The following is a 13,047-nucleotide window of genomic DNA, read 5'->3' as shown; positions in this document are numbered from 1 at the left end:
TGTGTGTGTGTGTGTGTGTGTGTGTGTGTGTGTGTGTGTGTGTGTGTGTGTGTGTGTGTGTGTGTGTGTGTGTGTGTGTGTGTGTGTGTGTGTGTGTGTGTGTGTGTGTGTGTGTGTGTGTGTGTGTGTGTGTGTGTGTGTGTGTGTGTGTGAGGGGAGAATGGAAGAATAAGAATCAGGGTTATAAACCTCATGAGAGGAAAGGGGGGACCCTGCAGTCCTGCTGACGCGGCATTTGGCCTTATATGGGTTTTCAGAAATGCGCATGTATTCAGACACACACAAACACACACTTGCTGTGGCACTTCATTCTGGGTAAGTTACCTTAAGTTAATTTGACTGCAATGAATAATAAAGATCAATCTTCAATTGAACAAAATCAATTAACATGACATGAGTTCCATTCATGATTCATGGGAAGTTGATTGGATCACCTGGCTGCACTTTGTGATGGTTAGTGTTTTAATTAAAGACACAAAAGGGTTCTGTAGGCTACTGCTCATTCTGATTGGTACGTATGACAACTCATATAACTATGTTTCTCCTGAAATTCCCAAAAGAAAAGGCGATGCATTCAATATGCAAGCACAGACCCCGCCCCCGTGGTACTTGTCAGAATTACTCTCGTTATGAACACGCCCCTTCAGCGTCGCTCCCTCGCGCTGCTGTCCCCATGGCTGCACCCTTCCGAGAACCAGGTAGAACTACAACTGTTTCAGACAACTTCCGGTTGCAACTGTCAAAATAAAATTTGAAAAAGGGGACAATGCTTTGAAAAGCTAGTAAGGATTTACTTTACTTTATTAATAGTTTTTCATTGTAAAATGTAAACAGGAACTTAAAATATTGAAGCTCTGATTTTTCCTGATATTTAAGTTGGTGCTCTAGGTGGAGATTCAGGTGATAAGGGGGGGGGGGGGGGGGGGGGTTACCTTGGTGTGTTATTGGCTAATGCAAGGCCGCCCCTGGCCAATTTGTGGCCCCACGCAAAGTTATATGATGAGGCCCTCTGTGTCGCGAGCGTCGACAGGGGGGACGGGCGGTAGTGGAGCCTCGCAGCGGCGAAACTGTGGCGTGCTTACACTGTAGGTGCGCTGCATTTGCGCTTCAGATGAGGCTCCCTCCGCAAAATGAAGCACCCTCAGCGAGCTGAGGCCCCCTCCGCGAGGTGAGGCCCCCTCCGCGAGGTGAGGCCCCACGCAGTCTGCGTGATGGGCCTGTAGGGAGGGGCGGCCCTGGGCTAATGGTTACACAAGACCATTTTCAGACAGGTTTTTATGTAAATGGTTCAGAACAAAAATTGAGCGAATCTTTTTTTCCTGAAACTTTCAGAATGTCTTTACAAAGGGGACACATGTTGATGTATAAAATACATGAGAAAGTGGATTTTGCATAATAGGTGACCTTTAATTCAGTTGTTTTGGGGCTGTGTACAGAGCTTTAGTCAATTTAGTTAAAAACGGTATGAAAAGTGTTCATCAGAGGAGGGATTTTCTGTTTCTCTTTAATTGGCAAATGTTGGACTTTTACTTTGAAGGAAAATGATGGCGTTCCTGTAATATTGTTGCGAAATGTGCCGGCTTGACGCAACTTCCTGAAAGATTGACAGCTTGAATCGCTCTCCTTTACGAGTGGAAACGATAGCTCCCGTTGTGTGAGAGCCGCTATCACAACTCACGGCGCCAGCTTTCCTCGGATTTTACGTTGTACTTTTAAAGAAGTTTACAGGAAGCGTTCTCAGGTTGGAGTTTATGACAATACTCGGGGTATGAAAGTGGAGCGGGCGCCTGAAACAAAGTAAAAGAGGAGGTTTGATGGCTGCTGGGGATGGAGCCCAGCTGCCTGCCACCGTAGCGGCCAGCCGGAGCGTGGAGAAGGCGCTGGAGGAGGCTGCTGCTAGTGGGGCTCTCAACTTGTCCAACCGAAAACTGAAGGAGTTTCCCCGCAGTGCCAGGAACTACGACCTGTCCGACATCACACATGCAGGTCAGTTTGCATTGCAGTGTTTTATTCAACTAACAAAGCAGCACGAGCAAGCTAGCTGTTCTAATGAGCACCGTCTTTTGTTTTATCGCCACCTGCTTCTTTCTTCTAACGGAGAACCGCTTCCTCAGCCCGACACGTTTCACGAGACTCCCTCAGTAACTCCGTAGCCTGCTGTTCCCCTGCTGACTGTCACAACGGTACACCTCGTCAATTATGAATTACGTCTTCTTTCAGTATCACAACATCCCTATTATTTCGGTACGTAGATACCCTGTCAACCTGTTATTCTTTAAAAAACGCCCCATGAGTCTTCTTTCAGAAAACTGCAGTTTTAGCTCAGTGTTAGCATAAAATATGCCTCATTATTTTTGCCTGGAGCTTTCGTGTAAGGTGTAAACAAGGCAGCATAAACTACTCTATTTAAAATGTCACATAAAGTTCCAGCTTTTAAAAGAATCGTCGCGTGCTCTCTTAAAGTGGACTTAAAAGAAAAATAGCCAGACTGAGTTCCTCTTCCTCACATTAGCCGCTGAAACATGTCTACATTGCTAATGTGTGTTGGTCAGGTCTGGTTGGTTTTACTAAAAGCTTAGTTATCCAGAAATCGTGTTATTCACAGTCTTACTTTCTTGGCTTTTACAGTGTTTTTTTGTGGTTTTTCAGTATTTTTTGAGCCAATAGTGAAACCACATGGCAACCTTCTAGCAACCAGCCCCTCAATGTGTGCCTTTCACTTCATCCCCACTGACACTAAGCATTCCTATCGACATTATGCATTTCATGCACACCATGTAAACAACACCTTGTTGTTTTTAACACTGTGAGCCAAGTTTCATGTTAATCTGGATACATATTTTTCCTCTGTAAAAACCTGCGCAGCCCTACGCTCTAAAATATAATGTACTGCAGTTTGTCATCATCTATTCATTTTACTACGTTTTTTTTTTCTTTTTATATATTTATATTTAGTGTAAATAATTTTCCTAATTTTTTACATTTTGTTAAATATATATATATTTTTTATATTCTTTTTATGATCGTTGTATTTATGACCTCTTACAACTTATTTCCTTATGTTATTTATTTTTGCACCACCATACACTAACGCAAATTCCTTGCATGTTTAAACGTACCTGGCGATTGTAGTTGAGCTAAATTGCCCAGGACATTGTAGAGAGCTTGAGAACACCAACAGAGTCAAACTGAATAGTGAAGTAGGTGTGGATGACACTGTGGATTAAAGGGAACTACCTTGCCTCGCCTTGTTGAAAATAGGATTACCCCATCCAGGTTGCTGAAATCAATCTGGCTACACAGGGATTTAAAGCAGCACCCCCTATCCTCGTCACTGCTCTCCGTGCTCTGGTAATTATGACCATCTGCTCATAACAACCCAGGTCTAGGCCCTGTGGGAAGACGAGGCCTTGAACACACACTGGCACCTGCCGCTGGAGCAACCCAACCCTAATGACTATGGAGGTGATGAAGACAATTCATACTTTGGTAATGCACCTGATTAGGATGTGTTTATTCAAGCACAGGTTCTTGGATAAACTAATGTTATCCGGCTTTGCAGGTCAGTAAAAGATACAACTGTGGTTGATGTTGTTAGGTTTAAAGGGACACTCATATAGTACAGTTTAATCAGAATATCTATTACTGTGCCTGTGAAACAAGACGTCTGTCTTTGATGGATCTGGAGGGGCTTCTTCTGACCAAATAACCCTTTTGCATTAAATGTTTAAACAAACAACCGTTTGTTTTGGGTTCATGAAAGTTCATTGTAATATTTTGGTTGCCTAAAAATGTCAGTGTTGTTGTTCAGCTTTCAGTTTTTCTTGGCCTCATCTCGTGTTACTTATGGTTCCAAAAACCAAGATGGCTGTGGCCAAAATGCCAAACTGGAGGCTGTACAAATCAAACCAACTGTATTCCACAGATCTGGGGTGATGCCATGGCGGCTACGTCCACGCCTTATAAAGGAATCCAGTTAATGGTTTGCAGACCGTTATCTCATAGGGGTCCTAGCGGCACTCTGTTTGTTGAAGGAGTCCCCACAAGAATGAGGAGCAGGTTAGTGTCGAGCTGTATGAAGCCTTTGGAACAGTGGACATTTTGGTTTGTCAAACACAACAAACTATTAATACCATGAATTCAATATGGCTGCTCTTCATTTCGATGTGCCCTGGTGCTACACACTGGCACACTTAAAGTTGAACTGTAAAGGAACACATCCCTCATTAATGCTATCTCCACCTGCCAGTTGTGACAGGGCTGCGTAGATGTTTCCGTGGCAGACATGTTGACATGACTTAGCAGAGAATGCAAAGGTCTTCATAATGACATGAATAATGGCTGCATTTCCTTTTGTGAGGTCCAGTTCCAGGGTCTTGCCTCTCTGTTGTCGATGCTTGATTACTTCCATGGCTCAGTCGAATGAAGCCATAAAGCTTATAAATGTGCTTTTTCTGCTTGGAACTATTTTAATTCTGAACCTCAATCACTAATAATAACCTATGATTGAAATGAGGCCACTGTGCTTTACGTGTGGCAGATGTTATTTCACACAGATATTAGAACATGGAAGCTCGTCTTCTACCTTTGAAACGGTATATTTGAAAAATAAAACTTACTGGCTCTTTTGGGGCTTTCAACTGCATCTTGCATGGTTATTATTATGATGTATTTGTTGTCCCAGAGGACTTAAGAACAAGCACATGTTTGTATTTCTTAAATATATTAAGAACTAGTAAACTGTCGGAATTTCTGTTGGAGTAAAATGTTGTGTAAAAGTAACTGCCATAAAAAAACTTTGAAGCAAGAATAAGTTACTGTTGGCATATCTAAGGACGTGGCATATTCTGAAGGAGAATGTTTTATGTTAATTTAAGATAGAAAAGTCATACATTCTACAGGGATGTCAGATACATGACCATAGAAAGGACGAGCCTCTGAGTCATGGCCACACTGAACAGCTGCTGACGTCACCTCGGCTCATGGAGACATTCTGTTGTTAATCTAGCTGTAATTGTTGGGTTGGCTCCTCTATAGACCCATTGTAGACATTTAGTCTTGAATACGTGTTTTTGCAGCACCCAGCTGGATGTCATCGTGGTAATGTCTAGTATGTGGGTAATGAGGTGCTCTTAGTTTCACTGAGACACCTGGCAGTTATGCCAGACAGACGTTACATCAGCTCTGAGATGCAGCAAAGCTCGCTGACGTGACGGTGCTTGCTGATTCACCAAACTGTCATGATGGTTGTCGGGTATAGTCTGCCATGGATCGAATCGAATCCTTTGAAAATGAAGGTGGAATCTGCGGCTTCACAGTCGCCTGACATCAAGCTAATACCTAATAAGCGTTTGCGAGTCTTCCTGCAATAACAAAAATGGTAACACTTTTAAATGAAAGAAAAGAGAACATTTGCCAATTCAATGGGGATTCCTAAAGTATGTATATTTGGTCTGTGGCGAATGACATCCTCTCAGAACATAGCAGCCAGAATGAGATGAAGGTATAACAAAGAGCTTCACTCCGGTTTGAGCTTCATTAATTGTCACAGGATTGCCCAGCGGAAGCCATTTCCCCGGCTTGTTGGTGCAGAACACGGTCCGCTCATTTAACAGCCCTCTCCGGGATGCCATGATGGAGCCAGGTCTCTGCAAGATGTGGCACAAAAGCTTTGGATCTCCCATTGCTGTGTCAGTCCTATTGAATTCATGACTCCACTTTCCTGCAACCGGACATTAGCCAGGATCAGGCTGGGTAGTGGATCGGGCTGGGTAGTGGATCGGGCTGGGTAGTGGATCGGGCTGGGTAGTGGATCGGGCTGGGTAGTGGATCGGGCTGGGTAGTGGATCGGGCTGGGTAGCGGATCAGGCTGGGTAGCGGATCAGGCTGGGTAGCGGATCAGGCTGGGTAGCGGATCGGGCTGGGTAGTGGATCAGGCTGGGTAGTGGATCAGGCCAAAGTAGGCCAGCCTTCCTTTTATCCCGGCTCTCTTCTCGGGGCAACACAGCCAATGGCATGTTGTCCTGCTGGAGACGGCCTTAAATGATGGTTGGCCTTCGCACTGCAGGAACTGTAGTAGGAACAGCTGAGAAAGTTGTCTCGGGCAAAGTTTGCAAATGGTACCTGCTAGGACCTGAACGCTGAGAACAACCCTAACCCTTTGGTAATAATAACAACTGAGTCGTTGTCTGAAACTTATGCTCATTTGATAATTGTTTTGATTTATTTCTCAATGATTAATCATTAAGTTAAATACTTTCAAAAGCTATTGCAGATCCCTAAGGCCCAAGATGACATTTTCAATCCAAAGATATTTTAGTGTACTATATCAGACAAAGCTTTTTTCGGAATTCCAATGTAATCAAACAGAACCTGTCATGATGTCTACTGCTAGTGTACATTCAGTAGATGAAGGGACATTAATGTAAGTAATGCTACTGGCCTCCTGTCTAGTGTTCGTGTCCAGTATTACTTCTTCTTTTCCTGTAGCTCTGTTTTGGTCTCCACCGACTCCTGATCAAAATATGTCTCATTGCTGCCACATGTTTAAGCAGACACTTGTTAACTTTGTCTCCTTTGTTAAGTGATGTTCAGGTAGCATACAGTCAGCCAGTTTAAACTAGTTTGCTGTCATGTGTAATCCATGGGTTAGATGATTATAGTGACACTCTGTCAACATCATCTGAGCCTGAATCTGTGTCGAGCAAGGAGTTTTCTGTTATTCTTTGCACGTTCTACCTTACTTCTTTAACACTAGACAATAAAAACAGCATCAAATGATCAATATTTAGAATCGCTTAACCAAATGTCTCGTTCAACCTATTAATTAAATAAGTCATCTGAGACATTTGTTTAACTAGGCATTTTGAAGCTTGCATCTAATCCGTTGTGAGTTGGAGCAAGCAGGATATTGCAGATATTGAATATGTGGTTGAACTAGGATAAGACCCAGCAGTGTTTATAATAACATCAGCCCCCCCCCCCCCTTCCCACTGAAGCAGCTTCCCTCAGGAAGGTCAGAGGTTCACACACACACGCACACGCACAGGCACACGCACGCACGCACACACACACACACACACACACACACACACACACACACACAAAAGGAGCCTTGCTTGGCTAGCCTCCCCCAGAGTGTTTCCCGTTAGCTCAGAGCAGTTGCAGGGAACAAAGCCCATCTATTGTATGATGTGTGCACCTTGTAGATCCACAGTAACATACACAGGTCACCTTAGGGCAAAGGCTTTAATTATTAAGTTTACTGAGTATGGGTCTTAAATGTATGATATGTGTGAAATTAAAAAATGTCAGCGGCATTATTTCTGTCTTTAAGTAAGATCACCTCGATGCTAAAAATGTATGTCTTTTAAAAAAAAGGGCGTGTGTGATTTGTATTTTTTTAAGTGTCTCAAATTAGTGTGCAGAATGGCATATGTAAAATGAAATGGATAGAAAATTACAATAATTTAAAAATAGTTACAGATGTATTTGCTATCATTCGATAAATCGTTTCTCTGATTTATTGTTTCACACCCAAATACCTAAATGCTGTGGTCACATGGCGAAGTTACGAGCATGTTGTGCCACAATGTATGACGGCTGTATAACTGTTGGGTTATAGTGCTTTGGCAAAATGAATAAAACTACCCATCATATTAAGTTTAAGGGTTAGGCCTTGAATGACAAATACTGTATAGAGAGGCGAAGTCCCTCCCCTTCCGGTGGACCTCCATGGGACCTTATTTAGGAATAATGATGTATTGAAGTCAATGGAGAGAGAAAGATTATCTTTCGATCCCGTTTGAATTGTGCCACGAATTACACATATGATGTTTGTCAATTGAAAAGATCATTTCGCAAGTGTAAAAAAAAAAAAAGTGTCGTAAAACTGTGAAGTAACACTTTGTTTCTGTGAAACGCTCAATGAACTACATCTCTGGTCTCGCAGACTATCACAACAACACATGTCACCAAGATGGCCGTCACTACTGTCTTGCCAAAAAAGGGATTGACTCCCCTCACTATCACCACGATGAAACACGTCCAGCAGAATGTCATGCAGAGCTGCCTGCCTGCCTTCTCTCTGAACTGCCTGATCTTTTTAATGTTTAATGTCAACCATTTGTGCAGATAGCGTGAAGTAGAAAAGTTCGGCGATCGCCGATGTTAGCGTTAGCATTTCTCCCCCGGGCTTAAACAGTGTATTATAGAATGATCACACCTGTGACAGTACTCTTCAAAGGGTTCACGAAATATGACTACTACTCTTACTGTTTAACATGTTGGGTTACTTAATGTTACTTCATCTTAAGGCTAATAAAAGTGACAAGCCTGTAATGCTAACTAACGTGCTAGCTGCTAGCTAGGTAGCTAACTTGATCCAGCCACTCCTGGGTTGCGTTCCGATAATCCAAAAATCAGCTCCTCCTAAATTCTAACCCGATCGTCTATTCCTTGACCTCTGAGTGAAACGTCACGGGGTTAAGGGATAGTGGATAGGAGAATTCAAAAGGACTTAGGAGAAGAGACTGCGGTGCTTTAGAGAATCGACTGCACTTTCACTATCCGACGTGTTTATGGTGCGCCAGCGGACATCCTGACTGTGCGTCTGCTGCTGTGGTGGAACTATGGAAACCACAGTTTTCTATACAGCGGACTACAACATGGATGTTCAATAAGAACGAGGGACTACTGTAACTCCTCTAGAGACTCTGCACCGTGCTCTGATGCTGCTGCTTTGCTTTATGAACGTGGACAACAGAGAAACATATTCTTCAGGACCAAAGCTGGAATTGAAATAAAAAGGAAAGTGAAACTTCTGCTCATCTCCCTCTCCCTGCGGTCCACATTAATACCAATGATCCCAATACGTATGATTGTATGAACTAAAGATCTTAAAATCAATACAGATGTATTTATTATAAACGTTAGTCCTTAACATCTATCACTGTGTATATCACCATTCAGACATCTTTTACAAGTTGAACAAACTCCACACAGCTCAGTGAAGACTGTGAGATGTTGACTTTATTTGATCATTTCAGTAAAAACTAACGTTCATATTTCTCTTTTTGATTATAATACTGATGAACGTTCAGAACAAAGCACTTTGGCAACTTACCACCTATGTTTTTAAAATGCTTAATAAGCACCGTAAAGTTCATGATATAATTTCTCCGTCATAATCGTTTGTTTCCGTGAACGGCCGACTGTTGAGTGACGCAAATGCGGCTGCAAGGCATTGTGGGGCAGCATTTTCTCCTCTCCTTTCGGTTAGGGAGGTCCAGTGGTTCCTAAGCTAAACGAGGTTATAAAGGAAGTTTGAAACCTCCTTTCCTTTCATTTAGAGAATTGGAACGCCACTTATCATGGCTGACGTACTTCCGGGTCATTTCACTCCGTTAGGAAGGTTCCTAAGCTAAATGGACTATTGGAACGCAACCCTGGTCCTTTCATCAGACGGGAAGTGAAAGAACGAACAAGACCCATTGCTGGTATGATAACAACCTGGTACACACAGGCATCTTGTTAAAGTTATCTTATCTTAGCCAGCTATCTCTTAGTGGAGGAAAACAATTGTGACATCACTTACGCGACTCTGGGATTTGTAGTCTTTCTAGTTGCTTATTTTTCATAGTCTTATATTTCAACAGTTTTACGACAAATTATATTTTAAGATTGATAAACATCATATGTGTAATTCATGGCACAATTCAAACGGGATCAAAAGATACGTTTTCTCTCTCCATTGACTTCAATACTTTATTTTTCCGAAATAAGGTCCCTTGGAGGCTGGAGATGGGCGTGACTTCGCCTCTCTATAAGGCAATATTTAGGCACTTCCTTAATATAAAGTGTGGTATCGTGTGCTTTCAGGATGATTCCCATTGTGTTTAGCCGTTACAAATACAGCTTGGATGTTGAAGTAAATTCCATTTACACATTGAAGTCTTGTAACCAGGGTAAATGTGATGTGTCATGAGAGGCAAGGGGCCCCGTCTGCATGGGACTCGTATTGATTGAGTGATTGTAATTATTGCAGTCTGTTTTTATCAGGTGTTTATGGAGGTTGAGTTTGAGAAGGGCTATTTTTAGATTTGTATTACTAGGAAAAGCATCACAAGAAGCTGCAAACAGCATCATGTTGTTATTTTCTGACATATGATTTTAACTATTAAAGCTAATATAGCTAATGTATTCTGCTATAAATCAGAACATCTTTTCTGGATGGAAAATGATGAGCCTGCAGTGGAAGTGATTAATGAGAGCTTTCATAGCACTTACGCTGCAAATGCAGGAGGTTCATCGCCACTGCTGATGATGCAGGCCGATTTAGAGAAGAAGCAAGTTCAAACCCATCAAGGGAGGCTCGACTTGCACGGCAGCATATGTGAAGGCCAAAGATGTAATGCAGGTACAGCCTCTTCTGTATGTTTCTATGACCTAGTCTGTTTGAAGCACACTTTCAGGATCTGTGACGTGCTAAACCAATTTATCATCCCTTGTTTATTTGAACTGGGAACGTCAGCTGTAGAGATACATTGGGCATGAACAACGTGAACAGCACACAAAAACACAGGCAGCAGTCTCAGTTAATGATATGGCAACAAGCGGCCGGGAGTAACGCAAGAAGAGACTCTTGAAAGCAATACAAGAAGGACCCTCTTCGCCTGTTCGTCAGTACGGTGTTGCAGGTGCACCCCGCCCTGGATCATTGTGTCCATATCCAAGTAAAGCAATCCTGCAGAGAAAGGGATATCAGTGACTAAATAACCTCCTATTGCGATCGGGACCTCGCTTTTATTAATACACTTTTTATATTGAGTTCTTATTCCTTTTATTAAAAAGGGATTGTTGGGACCAACTGCAGCTCATCGTTCAGATTCAGTGTGTTGGAGCAATGCAAAGGCTGTTTGCATGGGAACCAAGTTAATACATTGACCTCCAATCTCATATGACCTCTAGGGATGTGAGGGACAACAGCTTGTTGTTGAGAGCAGAAGAACACACACTCACACACTCACTCACTCCATACCACGACTGAGAAGGCCAGCAGCTGACTTAGAGAAAGAATGAATGAGGAAAGGAGGGGTGTGTTACTTCCATGCCATGTTCCTGTAAGAAGGCTTACAATGAGGGTTACAGACTTGATGCCTGTTCATCAAATATCTAACCCCTTCTCCTTTTCCACATTGTTTTATTTCATAGATTAATTGAGAAAGTCAGTGATTATTTTCCATAATTCCAAACACCAAGGGGCCTATTCTCATTTATTTTAAAGTGGACCTATCATGCTATATTTGAAACATATATTGTAGGGCCATACCTATATAAAACATGTCTGTGAAGTTTTGTTTTCAAAATACCAAACAGATCATGCATTTTAGCCATGCCTCATTTCGCTCCATTTGCTCTTTTCCAGCCCTGTTTTTGAAAGGGCTGATTCTGCTTTTGTGGCAAACTACAGCGCCACTTACAGGACTGGAATATGTACTACAGCGTCTCTAGCGCTTTCGAGCGGTCTCTCATTCCCCTGAGAGGTGGAGAGTTGCCCGTATAGGCGGAGCTCCCCTTTTCTGATGTCAGAACAATTCAAATAATAATCAGATCCGTTGAAGCCCCGTTTTTAGAGATTTGGGTACGGAGGAAAAGAGAAGAGAGAGGGTTGTGTTTTCTGACACTTGGTGAGTTCCCTGACACACCGGGGACACATATTCATGTATAAAAGACGTACAGAAGTGCATTTTGCATGATGGGTCCCCTTTAAAGTGAGTGAAATACTTAATTGTTCAGTCATTTTGACCCTTCAGTTGGTGTTGTTTCGGTTAAGCAGTTTAGGTCATGACCGTAGCTCTGTTACAGTCATTATTCAGGCTGTTTAAAACAAACAATAAAACCCAGTGTATGGCCACCAATCCTAAATTCCTGTTTATTCCCGCTAGTTGCTTTTTCAGGCACAAGTAGCCATAAAATAAAAAGAATTGCTGTTGCTAAGCACTGCTTCCATTGAGTCTGTGCAGGGACTCCAGTATCAGTTTTCGCATGAAAAGTTCAAAGACATAATTAAGAGTGAAGCAGTAAATAATCTGCCCCTTTGACCAATGGCCTGGTTTCAAGCCTGTTGCCCTTACACTCTGGGTTAAGCTGCTAGAAAGTACAGAACTACACTAAGTCGGCCCTGATTTGGTGTGTGTGTCTGTGTGTGTGCAGTTTGAGCTCAGCATATGGCTGTATCCTTTTCTCAGTTGTTTACATCTGTTCGGTGTCAGTACATGAGAATGTGTGTGCATACATGTTGTGCGACGGTGTGTGTTCACCCCTGTGTTTTATTTCCTCTGTACTGCGGATGTGGGCTGCCGGTTCACTCAGTCTTCACTTCTGCTTTTCCTCGTCGTCTCTCCGTCCGATTGCCCCACACTTTCTGTCAGCCAACAATTCAGCCCAGTAAAGAATGTCTGTTGTAAATGTCACAGAAAAATGAAATGCCAGATGGAGTTCCTCAAAGATAGTAAGGGGAAACTGGAAGGAATCGGTCATGAATTGATAAATACTGAACAAGTTGTTAATGTCAGCTAATGAAAGCCATGGCTTGTGTACTTTGAGAATGAAATGCCTCTTTTCACCCCTCAGTGTTGATTACCAGGGACCAGAAGTCCGTTATTAATCACGTGTGGAATATGGTGCTTCATGCTCGACTCTTTGCCATGCTCTCTTTACAGTATGTGTCGGTGAATGTCTAAAGCATGTATCTCAGTGTCTGTCTGGAAGCTGCTGGTGTTCTCTCTCTCAGAGCAGCAGCTGCTGGGGAGGGGGAATCCCTCCCCCGTCTCATGGGAGGCAACCAGATAGAAGGCTGAGACAGACAGGGAAGGGAGGCTGGAGGACAGCACGAGCACTCTGCCAACAGACGTGTGTGTGTGTGTGTGTGTGTGTGTGTGTGTGTGTGTGTGTGTGTGTGTGTGTGTGTGTGTGTGTGTGTGTGTGTGGTGTGTGTGTGTGTGTGTGTGTGTGTGTGTGTGTGTGTGTGTGTGTGTGTGTGTGTGT

At 42.8% G+C, this 13,047-nt stretch overlaps 1 protein-coding gene across 2 annotated transcripts in view; it reads left to right on the top strand.

Annotated features, from left to right (window-relative positions):
* Nucleotides 1–1,609: 1,609 nt before the first annotated feature.
* lrch4 (leucine-rich repeats and calponin homology (CH) domain containing 4) overlaps nt 1,610–13,047 on the top strand; it is a 70,915-nt gene continuing 59,477 nt past the window's right edge. For both annotated transcript variants that reach the window (XM_034106128.2, XM_034106127.2), the window contains exon 1: nt 1,610–1,986. In XM_034106128.2, coding sequence (XP_033962019.1) covers nt 1,815–1,986 — 172 coding nt within the window. In that variant the 5' untranslated portion in view covers nt 1,610–1,814. The remainder of the gene's footprint in view (nt 1,987–13,047) is intronic.

This window comes from Pseudochaenichthys georgianus, chromosome 18 (genome assembly GCF_902827115.2).
Source record: "Pseudochaenichthys georgianus chromosome 18, fPseGeo1.2, whole genome shotgun sequence".
Lineage (NCBI taxonomy): Eukaryota > Metazoa > Chordata > Actinopteri > Perciformes > Channichthyidae > Pseudochaenichthys > Pseudochaenichthys georgianus.
Note: the sequence above shows the minus strand (reverse complement) of the source record. Positions and strands in the feature narration are given on the sequence as shown.